At 38.3% G+C, this 23,771-nt stretch overlaps 1 protein-coding gene across 2 annotated transcripts in view; it reads right to left on the bottom strand.

Moving 5' to 3' along the window:
* The window catches only part of TPK1 (thiamin pyrophosphokinase 1), a 304,971-nt gene that overhangs the window by 179,023 nt on the left and 102,177 nt on the right, over window positions 1–23,771 (bottom strand). For both annotated transcript variants that reach the window (XM_041425230.1, XM_041425229.1), the window contains one exon: window positions 8,910–8,979. In XM_041425230.1, coding sequence (XP_041281164.1) covers window positions 8,910–8,979 — 70 coding nt within the window. The remainder of the gene's footprint in view (window positions 1–8,909; window positions 8,980–23,771) is intronic.

The raw sequence follows: 23,771 nt of genomic DNA on the forward strand, positions 1-23,771 counted from the left end.
TGCTTACAGTACACTAGGGGCAGAGATGCAGCAGCTATTTGAAGAATACGATGAAGCAGTACAGACCCTCTGATTGAAAGACCTGGGATTAATTGGAAGTGTCCCTTTATTCTCCTTTTCTTAGCCCCTTTTTTTCCCTGCCTTTATTTTTTTTTTTCTTTTTTTTTTCTTTCCTCTCTAGAACTACTGTTCTGGACAAATCATGACCCTTTGATTTCCTGGTTGGAAATTTAAACTTGGTTTATGGTGCTCTTACTGTCACAGAGCAGTTTATGGGCAAAACACTTCACTTGTAGCCAGGAGACCTTGTTTCTAAAGTTGAACTGTTCCCCTGTTTTGTATTTGCTCATCACTCCATCTCCCCAGACTTTTGTATTGGTCCTTCTTTTCTACTCCTAAGCAAGATTAGAATTATTTCAAAAAAGCAGAGATTCCTGCTCAGTGTTTGTTGAGTGACTGAAACAGGGTCCTAATGCCATCTCTGAATGTCTTGAGGTATGCAAAAAATGAAAAAAAAAATCAGTGGATTTATGCCAAAGATTTATGAAGATCCCTGGAGCACTCACGGAGATCAAGTCTGCTTCCACCCAGGACTTACATTATTAAATACTGATCTCATGAGGAATGATACCTGGCCCTTTGATAGGCTCATCTTTTAACAAGGAAATATCAGAAACTCTGATGAGATCATGTGAATGTGGAGAGCATTTTATTTATTATTAAGAACTATTTTCCTGCATTTTAAAGGTGACTAACTGAGAATGTGAGATGATTTTTTAACTCAATGCATGACTTTGAGCAAATTAATAAAGGAACAAAATAAAAGTCTTTGTTCCCAGTTCTTCACTTTAACCTGTAGATAGTACTCTCAGCTCTTGCTCTACACAAAACCTGGTACATCTACATCTGCCTCTTGTGAATCATATCCAGAGGTTCTACTGAGGACTGCTTTTTCTTTTCTACCTTCTCCTGTAAAGAAAGCATGTTCCTGTATTAAGGTAGTAACTCACTTCCAGTGTTTCCTGACATAAAAGAAAGAAGGCATTCATACATCCACAAACACACATGTACCTCAGGGATGAAAAGCCTGCCATTTCACAGCTTCTGAAAGGGCATGATGCTACCAAGTCTTCTTTCTATTAGACATTTAAATTTCATGGGTCACAACAATAGACAGCGCTGCCACCTCCCATCATTTTTAGCCATAAATATTACTATTCTACAATTACCATCTTGACCAGCAAAAGCAATAGAAATTCAACATGAAGAGTAATTTAATCTTACCTAGATACTGCTAATATTTATAAGACAATATGTTATATTATTATCAGGCATTTGATTTTCAGTTTGAGGGAATGATAAAAAAACAAATAAACCTGCCCATTTTCTCTTTTGTTTTATGTAGTAAGTTCACTTAAAAGCACCGCCAAGCAAACCCAATTTCTGATGTCTCTCTCAAAATATGTCTCCAGTTCTTGTGACATGCAAAAGAGTACTTCCGCCCCTCCTAAAATTCTCAAGTGAATCCCAACCAACGGTTGTGTAACTCCCAGATTTTTCCTTTATAGCATAAGATGACTAAATGAATAGAAATAACTCCTTTACTCCAGAAGAATACATACTCCTGGGTCTGGCTTATACAGCTATTTAATATGAAGATGAACCTAGTAGCAAAAAAAATGGACCAATGACTTCCAACTCTCACAATTTCTGTAAGCATTTGATTCAGAGACCAGATTAATTCTGATATGCCTAGTGATGTTATTGCCCTAATACTTTCAGGAAACCCCTTCCAATACAGGAAGCTAATTTTGGTTTAAATTGAGGACTGAAACTATGCATATTTCATGATATTCATGCCTTGCTACCTCAACTATTCACTGTTTCTGAAACAAATCTTGACTTAACAGTGCACAGCTACTGGAATATAAATGTATTTGAAAACAGAATCGAGTGAAAGTAATTAAATTGAAGATATAAATGAAAAAAACCAAAAAATTACATGATCCTGAGGTATCTTGAGAATTTCTCATCTGCACTACCTGAAGCAAACACATTATGTAACTTCAAACAGATTAATCCTTCCAAATACTAAGATATAAATTTCTTTGGTTTCTTTAAATTTGTTGGTGCCTGGCTGTTTTCTAAAAATTTAAAAACGAATCCCAAGTCAGGTATTTCCTAAAGGAGGAAAGTGTGGATAGGGAGTTTTTTTCTGAACACCCCTGAAGAATTTATTATGATAAGCACAAGATTCTAATTTTGATCTTTAAACACTACTATAGTTTTTATGTCAGGCAAAAATGTCTGATGTAAAAGATCTCCTTTAAGCCATTTGACAAATAAACACTGCCTGAGCTTCCAACTTTCTTGGCTTTTGGATTGCAATCCCTGAAATCAAAGAACTCTCCCCCACTAGCAGCAAAAGGGCTGGCTTCAACTTCACAGTTTCAGAGGTTATATTTTTTTTAAACAGTACTAAAACACATTCGCATATCAACATGAATAAAGCAAAAACTTCATAAGTATATCTGTCTCATATCCTCTCCAAATTATACAATGAATAGATTTTAAAGACAAGAAATGATCATTGTAATCTTCATGTAGAACTCTATACTCAGATAATCTCATTCACTGTTTTCTGCATCAGTGCCCTAAATTTTGCCTGATTTTTAAGATGTCTTAAAAACAATACTCAGTTTAATCTGAAGAGTTCAAGAAAAGAATTCCTCGCAACTGTACATTAAGTTATATCAATGGCTAATTACCTTCATAAGTACTCTATTTCTTATCCAATATGGAACACAGCAAAGTATGTATGACTTTCTCAGTCTAATAATCTTATTAGGGACCTTTAATAATCTTATTAGGACACTTTTCCATGAGTAGAAGGTTATCCAGGAAAAATAGATCTCATTTTACAAATGGGTTTTGCTAGCTGTTGTCCAGACATTTCTCTTTTGGTTGTCTTATCAATGGAGTCACTGGTTCTTAGATTAATCAAATCAGTGTAAGCTATAAAGAGCCAACTGAAGTAGCCAAGGCACCACTAACCCTCACTAATTGCTAAAATGCACACACAAAACCATCAAATTCAACAGACACTATGATTCATCTTTCCACTTTTCATGCAGGCAAACATATGATGATGACTACCTTTCCTCATGGAAGTTGCGTTAGTTTTCCTATTCAAAGGTTAAACTTGTGTTTAGCTTTCAAACTTTGATGCAAAATAAACTCCTGGAAAATGCATGCACCTTGGGAGAAAAAGAGATCTGTGTGCAGTTGCAGAGCTACAATCTTGTTGGGATCACAGAAACATGACTGTGTTGCAATGAGGGGATGCAGGCTTTTTAGGAAGAACAGGTTAGCAAGGTGGGGAAAATGAGTTGCGTTTCTTTAAGAGAGAAGCTGGAGTGCACAGAGCTCTGCCTGGGGATGGATGAAGTTAGGCAAACTATTGAAGTGGAATTGCATTGCAACAGAGATTTCAAAGATATAAGTTGGTTGTAAAAATATATTTTTGAGGTCTGTATTTGAAATTTAGCAGCTGCATCAACTGGAAATGTCTACAAAATTTGTTCCTAATTTTTAAAAACTTACATAGAGCTTCTTGAAGCTGCCTGCATTTACAGCCAGTTCAGAGAAGAATTGTATAGTAGCAGCTGTGTTTTCATGCATTACCTGAGTTCACCTCATTTATGTTTAATATGTAGAAAATGTTACCATTTTCCAGTTTTACTGCTACTCTTATATTTTATACAGTTCACAGGGAAAGTGATGTTTTCTGTGACTGTAGGCAAGCCAACTAGTGTCACGCAGCCAGTTTGAAACACTAACTAGAACTCCAGAAACATAGTATTTTTCATGACTGGTTTATCCTTCCACTCGCAGAGCTCACCGCTCCCCTCTTTAACCTGATGCTCTTAACACTGCAAAACCTGATTACACACTGGATTTGACATCTCTCTGGAAAACAGCATCCAGGACACAAGTACTAATGACTGGTTTTAAAAGTTCCAATGTGATGATACTTTTCAATGCATTTTCACCTTTGTATACTCCAAAGCCAGTGACATCCAGATGAATCCATGTCCTGAGATGTAATCACCAGGTGTTGAGAAACAAGTTCTTTAGTGTGATACAAATAAACAACTGCCTAATGCTGAAGTGGAAAGCAGTGCTTCATAATGACTCAAGAAAATACAAAATTGGATAGGCAAGGCAGACAGAATGAAGCACAGCAAAGAACCCATAAAGATAAGCAACTCACCTGTAACTCTGATTAGTAGCAATTGTTTAGCAATCAAGAACAGTTTAGCAGTAATCCCTATTTCTAAGTGGGAACTGGTATTAACAGTCTAAGGAAAATAACCTTTCTGGACTGTAGAGAGAGGCTGAAAAGCAGCAGCATTCAGTCCTTTTCCACTCCTGTCCTTCCCATGTCTCTAGCACTGACAGCTCCCTAGGACCAGCCTCTTTAAGGGAAAGTCATCCTACCCTTTTCATTATTCTTCTTAGCCCTCATGCTGTAGAAAGCAATTTTAACATATTATTGAAAAAAACTGGCATGGTTTCTCCTTGTTAGCATTTACAAAAGTTAAGGTTTTCTTGGACAGGTTTGTTTTCAAACAAAAATAATTGCAACTCAGATTTTTTGAGAAAATGCAAAAACCAACCAAACATCATAAAAATGACACCACAAAAACAGAGAAAGACAGATAACATCTTACATATGTTAAACTCATGACATAAAGTCTCATTGCTATGTCAGCGTGTGCAATGCTATAGAGAGGAAGGTGTGAACTTCCTTGGCTTGACGAGTCAAGCACAAAAGCAAGACAAGACATCAGTGGAGAAAATAGGAAACAGGTGGAGGTGGGGGGCTCTTGAATCACCCTTCACTGCTTTTCATCCACTGGCATAGGCCAACATAATGAAAAGCGAGTTAATTGTTCAGCACTGAGGAAGAACTACAGCAACCATGGCAGCAGCAAAAGGAGGCTTAAAAGGGAATACCTCAATTAAACACAAGCATTCAAAGACACAACCAGAAGAAAGACTATGCATCATCCCTCTGCACCCCTTCTGGAATATTGACAGAATCAAATACCTCTATAAAGTGCCTGTAGGCCAACACACAGAGTATGGGAAAAAAACAAGAGGAAGGACAGATCTTGTGTGCAGTCACAGATCTCACTGTGATTATGGAGATGTAAGGGGATAACTCCCGTGGCTGGAATGCTGTCATGAAGGGTATACACTATGTAGGAGAGATAGACTGGGAAGGTGTAGTGTTGTAGTGTGTTTTTGTTTTATTAGTAGGTGTCGCCCTGATTTTGTAAGACTTTGTTAAGCTTTCTAATGTTTACATTCTTTCAACAAACTTTCTCACACACAGTTCTGTAAATAACCTATGTTTTGCATTCTTTCATGGAGGCGGAGAGAATTGATGGACCCTTGGTCTGTGCAGTAGCATTGGAGAGGTGGCACTGTCACCCTCCAATCCACTGTCACCTTTGGAAAACTATAAATGTTAGAGTCAGAAAATAAAGTTCTTCTTTTTTGTTCCCCTCGAGAGCAGCAGTGTCTGCGTCATCATTTTGTGCCTTATCACAAGTAGGTTTATTGTTTGATTTCTAATTTGGTAGTTTTTGATGCTGTTTCCTTTTTGTTCCCACCTTTTCCCAGAATTTTCATCACTTTTCTTGTTGTTAGTTGCTAGTTTCTATTTCTCCAAACTCTATCAGTTTACCAAAACTGTTCTCCTCCCTTGGGATTTTTATTGGTTTATACATTGTGGTTCCAACCTGGTCTTTTGCTCCCAATTCTCCTGATTTATTAAAGATTGTACCCTCCCCTGAGAACTGCCCCCAAATATAAGCTCCTTTTTCCCCCTGATCAGGGGCCTGGGAGGCAGAAGAAGGAGAAGCTTACCATCAAATAAAGTTACCCCAGGACCGTATACTGCTCTGTGTTTTATGATGCACCGACACTGGCACCTGGGATTCAACGGAGCTCGAGGGGGGATCTGCCGCCCCCCGCCTCCTGTCATCAGCTAGCCGGGAGGAGGAGCGGCAGTGTAGTAGTGGAGCTGCCATCTATGAGTGAGGTAACACTTAGAATGTATTGAGCTCTGTCTTGGTGAGGATGATGAGTGAGTTGAGGGCTTATGAGTTTCAATAAAATGACAGACTGGTAAGGGTGATGCTGTTGTGGGTGTTTGCTACAGGTTGCCCGGGCAGGAGGAGGAGGTTGATGAGGCCTTCTACAGGCAGCTGGAAGCAGCCTCAATGTCACAGGTGCTGTTTCTTTTGGGGCGTTTTAACTACCCTGACATCTACTGGAGAAACAACACAGTGAAGCACAAACCATTCAGGAGGTTCCTGGAAAGCCTTGATGACAACTTCCTAACACAAGAAGTGGATGATCCTACAAGGAATGGTGTGCTGCTTGATCTCATACTAACAGAGAAGACCTTGTTGGCTGTAGTGACCATGAGTGGAGTTCAGTATGGGGAAGGAGGAAGCAGTAAGATTGTAACTAAGAACTTGAGAAGAGCTAACTTTAGCCTCTTCAGGGATCTTCTTGGAAGAATCCCATGGGAATGAGGCCTGCAGGAAACAGAGGTCCAAGAGAGCTGGTTGATATTCAAGAATCACTTCCTCCAGTCCCAAGAATGTTGCGTCCCAGTGAGAAAGAAATCAGACCAAGGGAAAATAGATCTGTGGATGATTAAGAGGTCCTGTCATTAGTTGAGTGTAGGCAGGAAACACACAGGAAATGCAATCAGTGTCAGGACTTTGGAATGAATACAGAGAGGTTGTCACAGTAGGTATAAATGAGATGAGGATGGTCAAGATCTATCCGGAATTAAAGCTGGCCAAGGCTGTCAAAGACAAGAAGGCCTTCTTCAATCCATTGGGGTCCCTTCCAACTTTACCCATTCTGTGATTCTGTAATATGAACTTATCTCCAAAGGAAGATACCAGTACAAGAGCACCATACTGTAAGCTATTCTTTTCCAAAATATTATCACTAACTCCCATTCTAAAGGATTCTTCAAAAAATTTAGTGTCACTGAGAATCAAGCTCAAAAAATCAATGAAATTCTTTATTTATATCTGTTGTACATTATAATATCCCTAAAATTAAAGGACTATTGTTTTCCAAGTTTTGATACAACACAATTAGATATCAGGGCTTTGAATAAAGTATAGTTTTAAAACATTAAGACAGGATTAAAAAATGATTAGTATATCAGTAGAGTCTGAGGAGACAGCTCTTTAATAACAATGGGCAGGGAATTTAAAGAAAAAATACTTCGGAAAAGTAAATGGATATTCTTTCCAGCAGAATGATTTCTTTAAAGACAAAAGCCCAAATTATGCACTCTTTTTTTTTTTTTTGTTTCAAAAGAACTATTTTGAAGGTAAAATATGGCCAACCAAAGCAATTAAGATGAGAAGAAGAAAGATAGAGAAAAAGAATACTCCAAGGGCCAAGTATGTAAGACTGAAAGAACTATTAAGTCAAAGTATAATTATCCATTTTCCCTGAAATATATTTATTTAATACAAACATAAATATGTGCAGAACAGATTAATGGGTTACCAGAGAAGGTAAAGCAAAAGCTCTCAAATGTTGTTCTTTGGAGAGCATCACCATTATCAAAGAGAACTGTTTGCTGCAAGTTGGTCTTGAATTCAAACAGACACCTGCTTAAGTTTTCCATGTCTCTGTGAGCAACTACTAAAAAAGGACAAATTGAATGTTATAAAACATAGTGTACAACAGCAGTGCTTCCAAGACTCCAGTCTTAGCAGTTGTAGAACTTTAGATAAACTTCTCACAGCTGACAAAGGAAGAAATTTTTACTTTAATTTTTCCTTTTGGACTACAGCCTTCCTCTCTAACTCTTGTCTTTTTTTCTGAAGGAGAGGAGGAAACTGAGCTTCCTCTTGTTCCCATCATTCACTCTCCATGAGATGAAAAGCAAACTATGTGTCAGATTTTGCTGTATGAATAAAACTGCTCCTAAGTTTCTAAGTTCTACCAGATGCCTTTCTCATTCCTTTGCTCCAAGAGTCAGTGTATCAATTAACATTTATGAAAATACTTAGTTATGAATTCTTGCTCAAAAAAATGAAAATCCTAAAGACACGCAAAAAGAATCCTTAGTAAGCTAAGTTTGCACAATGTTTCATGGTTCCACTACAAAGATAAGAAATCACTTGAGTGAAGTATTTTGCACCACAACCCCTGTTCAACAACTCTGCTGCAGAAACCTGGGATGTTTTACAGTTTTAAATGCCATTGCAGAAAACAAGAACCTATTCTTTCAATCATATTTCCTTATCTAGTGTACACATTTATAGATAGTGTCTCTACTTACCTTTGGTCATTTATAATGCCCTGATGATAATTAAAAATAATTAAAAAATAAGTCTTCCTATTTTATTATCCATCTCACTTCACTAAGTAAGTAGATTTCCTCTAAGGCCTCACATGAAAAATGAAGGGGACATACTTTGTTTCAGCTCATGGTGACAAGCATGAGATGCTCCTCCAGGCAACCCTTGCTAGGGGCACAGCAAATTTTTTCAGAGGCCTAACTCTGATGGATGCACAAAATAAGACAGACTGAGAGCAGAGCTTTCAAGAGGAAAAAAGACCAGTGGGCTTCAGGGAAAATGGTCTTTCAGGCAACCTGTGTTTTTATAAATTGTAGCCAGGAAAAAAAATTTAGGATAACGTGGAGAAAATATTATGCAACCTCTCACAGTTCATTAAAGTACTATGCACAGAACAAGCACCTGCTTAAGTAACTGAACAGATCCTGCTCCTCCACATTTTACTTTCATTGGGAAAAGATAACTTCAGTGACTTCAAATGTATTGCTGGCATACCTTTCCTGGCTCCCTTCTGTGATGTGGTAGAGACAATTGGCACCTCCATCAGCACAAGCTCTCAGGGCAGCTGCAAGTGAAGAAAGAGAACATCAGCACACTTGCATTATAAATAAAAACCCACAATTAGTTGACTGTGCTGTGTAAATTAATTGTTCATAGTGGCATAGGGAATAAGCTTGAGATCTTGTATGGCTTTTAGCTTCTGGTACTTGACTGCTTTCCCTGTTTCTCTAAATAGAAGTTTAAACTGTTTTGATCAGACTAGTGCCAATCTTCATCTGACTGTGCCACTGTACTTGCAAATAGCTTATTTCTGTTATGAATAAAGTTCTATATGTCTAATTCAATAAACAACAAAGTTGCATTTAGCAACAAATTTAATTGAGCAGCAATTTTATATAAAATAATACAGTCAAATATAATCAAGCAGATACAAAAATAATTTGGCAATGGTTTGGATAAAGAATAAGCAAAACCAACCGGAGTACAAACCTGACCGGGGTATTGGGAGGGTTTCTCCCCCTGCCTCCCATACGAAAAACAAAGGAATCCAAACACAACTTATACACTGTATGCTAATACATATTCATCAATATTTTCCCATAAATCTCCTCCTATTTTTGGTTCTTGAAATCTACGTCACTATACCACACAGGCTCTGCTTGTTTCTAAGGGGTCTTCTGGCTCTTTGGTGGTCACTTCCAATGAAGGTTTCTCCTCATCATCACTGTCCTTTGAACAACCCCACAGGCTGCATATGAGCCCCAAGTCTTTTGCTATAGAAGCCAGCATTATATTCCAAAAGTAAGCCTTATTATGTCGTAGATACCTGGAATCATCCCGATTTTGTCCATTTCAAGGCTGATTCCTTAATCATCCCGAGGCCTAGTTCATTTTGGGATTTTACTTATCTCAAACTACATCCTGCATCCTATTTTCTCATGAACATGTGAAAACATCTGTTTTGTGACACTACATATTCTTTTTCTCTATTATTTTTAACAAATATTTTCTAAAATGTCGATATAGTTACAATTGTTAGCATGAATCAGATTAATTTATTACATTTCTATCTATCTGAACCTGCTGCCCAACCAGCTTAAACTACAAGACAGGCAAGTATTAAAACCTGCAAAGGTCCACCCTCCATCTACAGATGTATCCTCCACCTTGTCACAAGTGAGAACTTGCACTGTAAAAACAACTATCTTCTCACCCAGGCAGAAAGTCCCCTATGGTGGCTCTACAGCAATCTGCATAGCAATTGGGAAAGAAAAATAACCAAGAGGTAATAAAGACAATACCCTTTTTCTCTTTTTTCCCCCCTCCTATGACACAAAAATGGTAACTTCATTACAGTTCCTATATTGTTCCACAGAATGTTTGACTCTTGTGATATAAAGTAGATGGTTTATGTCTCAGCTTTAAATCTTGGACTATCCTGGTATAAAACCACAATAATTTTCAGCTATCCCACCTAACTTCCGGACCACAAAGGTCATGTGTCACCAATTCCACCTGATTTAAATAAGCAGAGACATGCTGTTCTCTTGTGATCCTTTTGTTTTTACAGACTTAATTCAGAGAAAAGAGACAAATCTAACACTATTACAAAATCAAATATAAATTGGTATATTTTTTTTTCATGAGCTTCCCTATTAATCATCATTTAACTAACACACAGCTCTTTCATGAGGTTTTTAAAACCTGATAAGCTATTAAAGATTGAAAATTATCATCTTGTCTTAGCAGTCTTTATCAGTTTAGCTCTGAGATGCACAAGTTAGATAAATATAGCACACGATATAAAAGAAGCTGTTGCTTCCACACTAGGGCAGAGTGTTTCCTTCCAGACACAGAGAGACTGACTGGCAATCCTGAAAGGGCCGAAAGTCACAGGGCCAGGGGGGAAAAAGAGGAGAGACAAGTAAAAAAAGGCACAAACACTCAGATCAGGCACTTCTTGCCGCTAAGAATCCAATTTTCAGCCAAAGTTGCTTTCCTTTGGTTTTTATTTTTCAGTCAGAACCATCCATCAGCAATGATACAAACCTGTATCTTTCCTTTTGGTGTACATTAGATAGGCAATCCACTTCCCACCCTACTTAGCCAGCCTATACAAATTGGGACAACCGAGTTCACCTCTACAGTTGCTCTCATCTTTAAGTCATTCTTTCCTATGTGGGTGCTAAAATCCCACACGGAGCGTTTGTAAATGAATATCTACTGCGCAGTACCATGTGACCTTGGCTGATTTTTTTGGAGGGCAGGGAGAAAGAAGGAAGCAGGACAACACAAAAGCCACGAGTTCATCACAGGTGATTTTGGGTACCTCAGGTTTTTTTCTTTCAGGCTGAAGCCATGAGCAGAGCAGGAGAACAAGCACTGTACTCTGTATTGTTTCTAGCACAACGTCTGCTCCTGCTCTTTCCAGTACCCACCATGGCAAGCACTACTGCCCTCAGCCTTCTTGTACAGACCAGGCTCTTCTCTGTCCCCTTACACTCCTTCACCCACTCCTTACAGCCTCCACCCAAATCCATATTAATAAGCCAAGCTCAAGCAGACTTGATCCTGAGAAATTAGGTGAAAAAATTTCTAGATTATTCTAGAAGCTTGCCAGCCACTTAATATGGTGACTCTCTGCTTCAGCCTCATCCAGTCTGATGAATACATCATAAGACAAGAACACTACTTTTTGCCTGCTCTGTTTGACTGGAAGATTTTAACTTCTCCTTTCATTTGTGGTTACAGCTGACAATTGATTGATATACTTCCTTTCACCTGGACACACCTGTTCTCTCAGGGAGTTCAGCTCACACAGATTATAGTAACAGCCCATTGCAAGAGTGTGGAATACCTGTCCTAAGTCAGCCATCCTGTCCACTGGCTTATTTAGCAGATAGAAGGCATCTAGGCAAGGCCTAGGACCTAAGGTACATGACCTTCCTAAGGATGTTTCCCAGACATTTCCAGACCATCACAGCTTCTTCCTTCTGAAAACAGTGAGTTTTCCATCTATTCTCCCACATTAAAAAAAAAAAAAAAAAAAAAAAAAGTAGATTATAACTTCTGTGGAGGAAAAAAAAAAAAAAAGAATGGGATGAGATACATAAAAAGATATTAAAATCTATTATTGGTCTCAATTATTTTAACACAGCCAGAGCCTTAACTATTGTATATTCTCTCAATGGACTTACCGTTAGTGAAGCCTGGCCCAAGATCTCCTAACCTGATCTTACAATTTTAAAACAACACGACCAAAAAAACCAAACCAAACTAAGCAGTAGTTTAGTCCTGGTTTAGGGTGAATGTCCTGGTTTAGGGTGCATTTGGGAGAAAACTGTCCTGGTTTAGGGTGAATTTGGGAGAAAAATCTCTAAAGGGGTTTCTCCTCTAGAAAGCAGATTCAAGTGGTCCCTCCCCTAACTGGTTCAGGAAGATATTTCCTTGGAGAAAAGTGGAAAAAAAATAATTATTTAAGAGGCAAAGCATTCACCAGCACAAAAAAATTGAACAATATTAAACAATAAAGCCTCTTGCCAATCTGAAGAGATGACAAACTCAGAAAAGTCCCCTTTGTGGGCTGCAGCTCGGCTCCCTCAGTCTCTGATCAGTCCCTCTGGTGGTGGAAATGCCGCAGCCCAGGCCCGGCCTGGTGGGCTCCAGGTGTGAGCTGCCGGTGCTCCTCTGGGTGCTCAGTTCAGAGCAGGTTTAAACGGGTCCAAGAAAAAGAAAAACCACAGTCCAGGGAACTTCTCTGCCTCAGCTAACTAAAAGCGAAGGAGAGCTCTGTCCTGCTGTCTGTCTGTGCTGCAGACAACACAGTCTAGGAGCAGGATGCAGGGGAGCAAGTGCAGTTTCTGATAACGAACTCCTTCACTTCTTCTCTCCCCACCTCACTCTTGGAACAAGTCTTAAAGGTGCAAAACTTGTTATCCAGTATAAACAGAACAGACAGTTGGGGATATAAGCATCATATAGCCAACCCAGGACAAAAACGAATCAGTCTTCAATGAGTCTGGTACATGTAAAAGCACTGAGATTCTCCCAAAGAAAGGAAGGTGCCTAAGTAACAAATCTATGACATTTGGATGTTTTTAACATGGATATGATGCTACTATTTGATATCTCAAATCAAAAGAGTTGCCTTATATAGCTGCAATTTAAAGCTGTCCTTCACATATTTATTCTTATTTATTTTTAAAAAATTAATTAAACTTCTGTAGCATTGTAAAGTTATTTAGAGAAACAATTTATGAGGTACTGATCCTTTACCAGCAAGTTAATAACTTACACTGAAATCAAACAAAGCCTCAGTTGCATTAAGGAACTAGCAGGTAATTAACAGATTGGCTGGAGGCCAGTAAATGATAATATTTCTACAGCTATGAAGTAAGCTTTGTTTGGCAAAAACTAATGATATATGTTAGCTGGAAGAATATGTATCATTATTACGTGGAAGTGTTTAAGGAGATGGTCAGCAATTCTAAGCTTACAGTTTGGATAGAAAATTCTCTATGAAAAATAATAGGAACTGACTTTTAACAGTGCCTTTTATATTAGAGACAAAATTGCTTTACAAACAACTATTTGGCCAAGGTGTACCATGGCAACTGTGTAGGCAAATCTAAGAATCACTAGGCAGTTTGCAACAGCTCACACAAAACCTCATTAATTATTTCAGCAGAAACTGAAGGACCTGAACAAGATTTGGGCTTTGTTTTGCTTGGCTTGGCATTCTGAAAACAGAAGCACCTTCTTCTGAGATGTTTTCAATTTAAACAGATGAAAAAAAATTAAAAGGTGGGAAGCGACACAGATGGATTAAGTGCTAAGGGTCACAAATGGATCAAAGGCAAGTTATCTTCCAGGGTGACCAAAGTGGAGGGTGCGGCTTATAAAGTGAAGAATAACTTAAGTGGCCAGTCAGAACACCAAAGGTCTTGCTCTTACCATCTCTTCTGCCCCAAAGGGTACCATCACATTACAGCAGACCCCTCAAATTTGCTAGGTGGGCTGCACATGGAAGTATGCTCTTGCTTATGTATGTCAGAACAATCTAAGTTACCAAAGACATTATCTAAGGCTAGGGGCAGTTAACCCGGCCCCTGTGAAGCAGCACATACTAAGGAATGGTTGTCCAAGTAACTCACTGATCGCTGGTGGGTCAGGAGGACTAACACCTCCAGAAAAAATGTTGTGATATTCAACTGGTAGCTGTAGCTTTTTCAACCAGCACAACTGGAAGCAGAGGAGGCCTATGACTTTGGCTACCCAGCTCAGCTGCAGAGCCCCATGGTACCGTTTCATGCTTCTGTTATTAGAAGAGATGATGCTAAGAGGACAAGGACACAAGTGCACTGCAGCCCCAGATTAGAATATGAATCTCCACTCCTTGGCAATACCACAAATTATCACCTTTCCAATCTGAATATTCTGTGTTAAGACCCGCTCCTCAGAAATAGCTCCATCTGCCAAATTGCCACCTTTTCTAGCTGTTGGATTCCTTTCTCATATAACTCCAGGGTCAGTCAGGGAACTAGGGCATGGAGATATAATCAAAAAATCAACTGTTTTATTGTGCAGGAGGGGGAAACTCAATGCCAGTGTCAATAACTGCTTCGCAGGTTATTGGGAGCAGCATGTGGTCAGTCCAGCAGTGTCTGAAATTATGGCAAGAGTTAATACCCCTCAGCTCCACCTGTGCCAAAGAAGATTTACATAAAGAGCATATTATCAAGGCATCCTATCTAAGAGTTTCTCACAAATAGCATGAATAAAGAAACAGAAGACTTTCTGAGCAATGCCCTTCCTTTTAAATGGTGCATCTTCTGTTAGTAATCAGTGAAGTATTTCCCTTTAGTGACTGAATTTGAGGCACCATTTTAGGGCTAATTATTGGTTTTTACAAAAATTATTCTAACACAACAAAAACACTGGAAACAGTTACTTTATATTTACCTCTTTGGCAAACATGAAAAACTTCCTGTCCCTGTGAGAGAGGATATGAGTGTCATATGACACAAAAAAGGGAGGTCTTGGCTGTGAGCTAACAAATTCTGATACTTTTTGCAGAAAAGGAGCAAGTATATGATTGTATTCAATAGCCCTGCAAATTTAGGTGGGGCAAAAGACTCCACAGCAGAGATGCAACTCTTCCAGACTAAGATGAGTGCATAGAAAGGGAATACATTACCAATACCTGGGAAAGAAAAGCATAACCTTATTATTCTTATTATATTATTCCTTCCAATTAGCATTTAAAATATATTATTTTCCAAACAGATCTTGAAATAGATCCTTTTTTTTCCTTAAATTCAAATTTGTGACAACTATCCTTAAACTGCTTTAGTATAGCCCCTCTGTTCCTTTTCTAATTTCACACAACTTTTTCTAGGTATACAATCTCCTTCTCTCATTCCTTTATTGATTCAGTAGCCTGGTAACCATAATTAACCTGCCAGCAAAATCTACGCATAAGAGAACTCCACTTAATTAATGACTTGGAGTGCTGGTAGTAATACATATGTGAAATAAATGGTAGATACACAGAGAATTGCTTGGTTGGCTTGATACATAGGTCCAACACATTTTTGTCCCAGTATTATTAAAACATAGCAGTTACCAACAACAAAATGCATAATCCGTATTTATGTGCTGTCTCATTTTCTCCTTTGTCCTGCAGAACCTGCGAAAATAAATTTAACAAACCCATGGCTTTGTACAGCTGCAGATTGCTAGAAAGGGTATCAAACTGTGTTGTGGTACAGGATTCATTTGGTGTGTTCTGTTACCCCCTAAAGCTATAATGGTTCGGTCCTGGGATCCCCCTTCCCCCTCCCCTGGAACCTCTCTCTCTGAGAGTGTCAATTCGTTCTCTCCTCCCCTGTTTCCCTGGTTACCTTTTGTCAATCCCTCCCCAAGTTCTGTCCATCACCCACTGTCGCCTTCCCATATTCCAGAAAGTTCTCCTTTCTTCGGTGGGTGATTGGATCGGGAACAAGGATCCCTCCCTGTCACATTCCCTATTGGCTAGCCGGCATGTTTCTCACGAGTTTGTTCACTCCCTTGTTCTCCCTCATTGGTTAATGTGTCGTGTTTCCACCCCCTTTATAAGCTGCTGTATTCCTGACTCGTGGTCCCTGCTCGGCTGGCGCCCCTGGAGTTAATAAACGGCTCTGGATTTTACCCCCGAGGAGGGTCCCTCCTTTCTTTCTTCTACTTCGCCTGCCTGCTGTTCCCTGCTGCCCCTTGCTGAGGCGCTCCCGGGACGCCCCGGCGCATCTAGGAAGTGCCCCCCTCAACTGTCAGCTGTGGTGCCTTCAGCTCAGCCGGTGCGACCTCCTCCCCTTCCCGGTGGAGTAGAGAAACTCGGACAGCAGCACGGCAAAACTGCATCTCAAACTATTGCCTCCCACCCATGTGTTTCCACCTGTGTTATCAGGACTGCTTGCAACTGCTATTCCATTTCAATTACAGGGCACTGCAGACATCCCTCTTCTGTCAGCTGAAACTCTGTTTAGCAAATCAACTACCAGACCATAATAGTTTTCTGCTTTGTGGTTGGAGACTGGTCTTGCTATGAGGCTTTTTAACTATTTAAAATAGGTCTATCCTTATGCTGCAAATGAGTGGTTTGACTACTTAAAGAAACACCATCAAAGACATTGGTGAAGGCAGGGGTTAATGTGAATTTGTGAAAACACAACTTTATATAGTTTGATGACAAGGTTCACTCTACTACTTGCTACAAAGATGAAAGCATGCAAAAGAAGATCACATTAGAAGCAATTAGAAATTATTTACATGGAAGCTGGGAATACTAGAGGGGGTAAGGGTGCAAAGGATCGGGATGCAACGATGAAGGTGCAAAAGGGCTTAGCATCACTTAGTCATTGAGTAATTAATATTTACAGAACAATCTGATAGTGTTTCCTACGATTATAACAATGATTAACCATAGATTTGAGATGGTAACACTTTTACTATAATTAATTCATATGTACACAGATAAAATGATGCATACACCCTTTTGTATTTGCACAAAGGTACCTATCATAAATTCCCCTTGAGTTCAGTGAAATGCTAACATCACATCCCTTTGTGTTTGCCAGCAGGCAAGGCTGCACCTCAAGAAGTGTGGAGATGGGGTGGGGTGGGGGTATCAGCCCAGGCCTCATTGTTAGTGACAGTCCTTCGAGTATCACAGACTTGAGGGCATGGGAGCTCTGAGGTGTCACACTCAGTGGGTTGCTATTCTAAAATAGTTTGTACATCCAAGAAAGGTCCACCAGATACAAATCTCATACCTAAACCATGACTCTTAAACTATCCATATCAGAACATAGGTACCCATTAGTACTGAGGCAAATTGATCACCTACACTGGAGCTATGCTCCCATATGGACCAGACTGGATCTCAATAAGTAAAATGACTGTACTTTTGGTAAGGTAATTATATGTTTCCTATAAAGCGGCTGTGCTTCTTTAATTACTCTGCTTTGAGCTGTAAACATCATAGAGATCTCAGCCAAGCAGAGGCAAGATCCATTAAACAATTAAATATGAGAAGACAAGGAAGAAACCAATATGAGAATAAATTAGGAATACTATTCTTTTTCCAGTGCATTGATTCAATATTGAGCTAAAGCCACACAGATAACACTTCTCTTTAAAAAGTTCACACAGAAATTAGACACATGGAAAAGGAAACCATTTCTCCCACAGACAAAAACCACCATTGAATTTTAGACAAAAATGTTACAGCCACCAAAAAAAAAACCAAAAAAAAAACCCAAAAAAACCAAACTTGCTTTAAAAGAAAATTCTAGGAAAACTTATATCTTAATGTTCACTTTAAAAAAAAAAAAAAAAAAAAAGAACAGAGCAACCCTTAAAAAAAATACATTCTTAAGTACCAAAACCCACAAATTCAAGCAAAAAACATTGAGTACCAGTAAACATAGTAGCACTAATGTGCTGTCAGAGATAGCGGCAAGGGAGCAACTGCGATTTTACTAAAAGTGATCTCCTGGACTGTCTTCAGGAGCACTTCAATGCAGAGTTCATTATGATGATTCATATTCAAGGCTGCTGGGTTTGGAGTAACCTCTTGTCAGGAGTTAGATTTAATATTCCTACAAGCCTTACTTAAGATATGATTTTGTCTTCTCTTTCGTGTCATTCTCCCATTCTGTCAAACCCAAGAGCTCTGGTACTTGCTGAGCTGCTTTACACCCGCTGCTGTAACAGGCTCCACAAACAAAGCAGCCCTGTGCTGTCTCACAGAGAAAATCAGGAGGAAAGAGCTTAAACACAAAAGTAGTTACTGCCATAATTTCCATTAAAATCTAAGTGACCTTTTCATGACAAGGCCATGTGGCTTGATGCCACTGGGGGAAGAATCAGGAAGAAGTTTATTCTTTTTATTTTCTCTTTTTTTTTTTTTCCTATCTGTTTGAAAAATGACGGCTAAAGCTATAATACAACATTTAATCAGCTTTTCTTTTTGCCCTGAGCACACATCTATTATTACTAGGTAACAGTAAGAAAACACTTATTAGGGCACAGACCAAAAAAAAAAAAAAAAAGGGAAAATGCACTGAAGTGCATAATGTTAATCCTGACTTTTTTTCCTGATACACTGCTTGTTTTGAATGTATTTAAAGAATAACTTGTCAAATGAAAGATCCTCACAAATCAAACAAGCTGTTGAAACAAAAGCAGGAAGTCCTACTTGGGCCTTAAATCTGTATTTTCCAGAGTGAGAAGGCATACAAGCTCTCTACAGCCATATACTTGATTTTACTGAAGTCTGGTCTGATACCAGGAATTCCCCAGGGATTCATAAGCCCTTCCTGCAGCTCCACATGTTGGCTCCAGGGTTGGGTTGCATCGTGGTTTGCAGACCTTGCCCCTGAAACCACTGATTGCTTATGAGGGATCAAGCAAGTCTCAAACATCAAACCCCTACAGACACAATGCTGCAGACACAATATATCCCATCAGGCAGCCTTTCAAACAACACCTGCTTTCATTGCTTTGCAAGTGCAATACACCTCACTAACACAAATTTACTATAGCCTATCTACCAAGGTCCTATACCTACAGCAAACACCTACATGGAAATATAATTGAATGTGAAGTAGCTGCAGGAGTGTGCAGCCAGCTTTTTCTGCATCCATTACTTGGTTATCAAGTGAAAAGGAGAGGCTTCAACACTGATTTTATTTCTGAAGTTTTAAAGTCATATTGTTTAATAATATGATTGGCCTCAAGCTTTGAATGCAACTTTTTATTTCTTCATTTCCTGTTTTCCAATGCTGCAGCATTGATTTCTGACAGAACGAAAATAAACAGCTACAAACATGATGGAATACTCCAACTGCTTGCAATTTTCACTGCCAGTCAGCATTGTCATCAGACAAACTTTAGTAACAAGCTGAATATATATATTCCTATATGGAAAAAAAACTGAGTAAAAAATTAATAACCTTTATTAGCATTATACATCTACACTTACTGCAAGGAGAAAAAAAAAAAGGGTTTTTTTTGATCTGTTGGATCAGCAACAACAGACTTCCTGAAATCACTGTTCCCTACCCCAGAATGAGAAGGATGTGGGGCAGGCAGGGAGGCAGTATTTGGAAAAGAGTGGTCAGCTGTGCTAAAGCAGCAAAGAAGAAGAAATAGTTTCCTACTGCTGCTGGCAACCAGCAACTCTATGCGCCTCATCACAACCAGATCAGTGCTACTGTCTCTTCTGCTTCCCTTCAACAAAATCTATTAATAATTCAAGCCAACCTGCAAGTGTAAAGCAATGAGCATGATAAGTTCATATTCATGTCTATGATTAAATACTTTCAGCTAATGCATTTATATTTCAAATTTTGTTTGCCTAAATTGGATTTGCAGTAGCCGGCAACTCATAAAAAAATTAATCACACACTTATTTAAATTGCAGAAAATATATTAATTCTCATGCTACTAAAACACACATCTTTCCTTAGAGCGCAGAATAGATTTCCACACAACCATTTTATATCATAGTCTAACAAAAACTTTTGTGTGTCAAGGAAATTTCAGGGCTCATAAAAGTCAGAAACTCCAATTTTATTAAAAGACAACTAGACTATTACAATGCATATATTTCTCAATGAATCAAGCATACTTTGACACCTATTTGAAAACTTATTTAAAATACTCAAGATAATAATCCTAATCTAAAAGTTGTTTGGAAATAAATATCTAAAAGAGGGACAAAAGAAGAAACCAGACCAGGATGGTAGATACATTTTCCTAATGCAAGTGGAACTGATCTTCATACTTTATTTTCTAATGTCTTGATAACATAACCTGTGTTCATGCTACATACACTCATGCATTAGTAATTTTCCCTACTTTTAACAGATAACTGTTCAATAGATTTTCAAGCAAATAATTGTAGCACCATCCAAAGAAATGCCCAAAGCCTCCCTCCCTCCCCCAAACTGTTATTATTTAACTTCTGACAGTTTCACTCTTTTTTTTCACTGACCCCGACATCTTTTCTGTTGTCTTAACTCCCAGATTTTGGCAGTGGTAAGCTGCAGAAGTATTTCTTTGAAGAAATTGGAAATGTAAAATTACAAGGCCTGATCTTACCTACTTTATTTCATATTTGGAATAACTACAAGTACATATGCACTTGCATTTGGACTAATCTACACTAGAGTGGTTTCATGGAAGCAATGGATTTGCATTGCTTTTACTCTAGTACTGGCAGTTCAAAGGATGAAAATGAACATAGATACTACAATCTATGGCTCCTCTTAGGAAAAGAGGAGTTTTAGCTACTTGAATCATGACTAATCCTGATCTCCAACATCTTCCCACATAAAATAGATCTAAAATTAAAATAATATTCTCATTAGGCCCTTCCTTTTAGCTAAGTTTTCCAATATTCAAGAAAGTAGGTCATCTAGCATACTGATATAAAAGATCAGGTCTATGATATAATTTTCTTAAACACATTTCTTTCATTATTTGTTATTTAATAAAATAGTTGAAAAACCCCAAAGGATATTTTCATTCTTAAAATAATATAGAGGGTGTGACGTAGAATTTTCAAAAGAAATAATCAGCACCAACAATAATTTTGGAAGTTTTTAGCTATCTTGATGAAATAATATGTTAAATCGTCACAAGACACAAAGAAAGCTCATTTGGACCGTCAGAATCAGCTTCAAACCACACTAGAAGCTGCATTTCTGAATGCTAAATGGGATTTCACATCTGAATTCTCTTACATAACACAAATGCAAAACCAATGCTGTCATCCTTGAAAGAAAATAATCAACATCTATATGGAAAGTCTGGTTATGAATGAAAATGGCATAGCAGTAATGTCCCAGCTCATAAAAGAGAGTGCATTGATTTCAAAACCTCTCTTTATTAAGGTTATAAAAGAACTTTTAACACAAAATTTCCAACTAAAAATATTTGTAGGAGGCAATCTAGAGCTTACTGTACAAAACTGAGTGTATATTCTCAAGGGAAATAAACTTCTGTGTGACAACTCTCCTCACAGCAAGGCTGCAGACAGGTAATTAATTTATAGATCTCTGCATGAAGTAGAAACAGCTCTTGTCCTCTGGCAGTTCCCTAAGGCTTCAAAAAGGGAAAAGGGCCTAGAGTGAATGGAAAAGCAGAGGCTCAGGGGGTATTCCAGACCCTGAATTTGGGACTGTCCAGTGTTCTAAACTATTCAAAACCTCATTTTAGTAGCAGATTTGTCCATGTCTAGTTTCCAGTTACAAAGATAATCAGTACATTGTGCATGACTTTTATCAAAATGATAGTTACTGCCTTCCATTTCAATGTGTTACAAAGACAAACAGGCCTAAAAGTGCAAAATCAAAGAACTTTTCCCTCTCATTTTGGTCAGTATTTTTCCTTTTGAAGAGAGACTGCTGCAGTATCTTATATTGAAGTCTGCAGTTCAGAAGTGAATTCATGCAAAACAGGTATGAATTCTTGATTTGGTTTAAATTACCTCCTATCTAACTGTATTATATCCCCTTTTAAATAAATGCTAATACAGAAGCATTTTGCCATCCCTGAGGATAAGCCAAACCACTTAATCTTTATTGACCAGAACTATTGGCCTCTTCTTTGTGGCTGTTTTCCCCTTGTAGTTGAAACCTGTGCATTAAATAAACAAAATCTTAGATTTAGCACACCTGAGCTTATTCTGAAAGTCTGCTTTTAGAACAGATTCTCTGTGAAACAAACAAGTAAAAGCCCAAGACATAGCATTGTTCAAAGGGTAATACATTACATGTTGTATCTGCTGCCCTTTGTTCTCAAAATGGTGCAGTGAAAAAGAACCCCAAGAACTATATAGCAGCTGTGAGCACTACTATAAAAAATGTTCCATTTCAATGTTGCTATTTAATTGCAAATTATCACCCTGTTAAATTTCCCCAAGAAATATGGCTTATAAAAATGTCCTAAGTATATCTAATACATCCTTATTTAAATCAGCCAAGTGATGGCCAAAAAGAATATCAATACTCTATTTAATTTACAAGCACTGTCCATACTAAACACTTCATTATCAGGAACAGAAAATATTAGAAGACAGGATGTTCAAATGTGATTTGAATTACTGTACCAATCCCATGCTACCTTATCTGCCAGATGTGCTGGAGACTTCAGATTAGTACACAACATTTTCATTTAAAGTAGTGTGTTCTTGCACTCAGCCTTGTTTAAATCAGTATTGATAATGAACAGCTGGTAAAATAATTATTAAAATTTTATTTTTACTTGCTTAATCTGGATTCATCTTTCATGACCCTACAGTATCATTACCTACTGGGCTTTGAAGCACAAGAATTAAACAGAAGTCAGTCTTTTCACCTGGCACTAATGTCCCTGTTTTAAAAGAAGAAAACTCCTGGCTTCTCCAGATACCCAGTTTTCTTTCTTTGTGCTCATCAGTTCTTGACTGAGGCTCTGATAGCATCCCTGTATAGGGGGATTACCAGCCTGAGCCTTAAATATTGAATATTAGAGAGTTAAAAATAAATAAACAAACATCCAACCACTCTACATCAAAAAACAAACAAACAAACAAAAAAAAACACCCAAAACTCTAAATCAAATCCAGCTCTACAATAAACACACATTAGTATGTGTAAGAAAGGACTTTCATGTGAAATATCTATTTTCTTACTGCTTTTTGCTAGTTTACTTCCCAAATGTCTCTGTTGGTCATGCATTAGCTAAGACATTCAAGGTCAAGCTCAGCCAGCCCACTTCAGCACTGTGTGCTTAATGCAGGATTCTTTCTCATAAGAGGTTTGATGAAAGAATTGCTCTAACTCATGTGACAATACATGAGTAAGCCCCTGTGGCAGATGGCTGGCTGTGTGCAGAGCTGAATATCCAGCACTGGGGGACTGTTCTCCCTAGCAAGGCACAGGAACAGCAATGCCCTGATTTCACACACGACACTCACACAGACCTGGAAAGACACCTCTGAATCTTTGGTTCACAAGATGCTACACAGGTTCCATAAAGGCATCAAGCATGGTTTTGCCAATGTAGAAAAAGATTTGCATAATGCCTCACCACCTGCTTCGTCACCAGAGCTTCTAATGGATTTTGCAATTTGAAGAGGGTTTTTGCTTAAAGATACAATGATTTCTCTGAAAGATTAAAAGGAGACCAAACTGCCACCTTTATAAACTAAAATAATGTTAAAAAAGGAGAACTAGAGATTCTGGTTCTTTAATTTATCTTGTTCACAGGTAAAACTGAGCACTATCAAGTCACAGCCTATCAATAGGCAGCCTGGCAGAGAAAAAAAGT

Source organism: Onychostruthus taczanowskii, unplaced genomic scaffold (assembly GCF_017590055.1).
Source record: "Onychostruthus taczanowskii isolate IOZ18803 unplaced genomic scaffold, ASM1759005v1 scaffold88, whole genome shotgun sequence".
NCBI lineage: Eukaryota > Metazoa > Chordata > Aves > Passeriformes > Passeridae > Onychostruthus > Onychostruthus taczanowskii.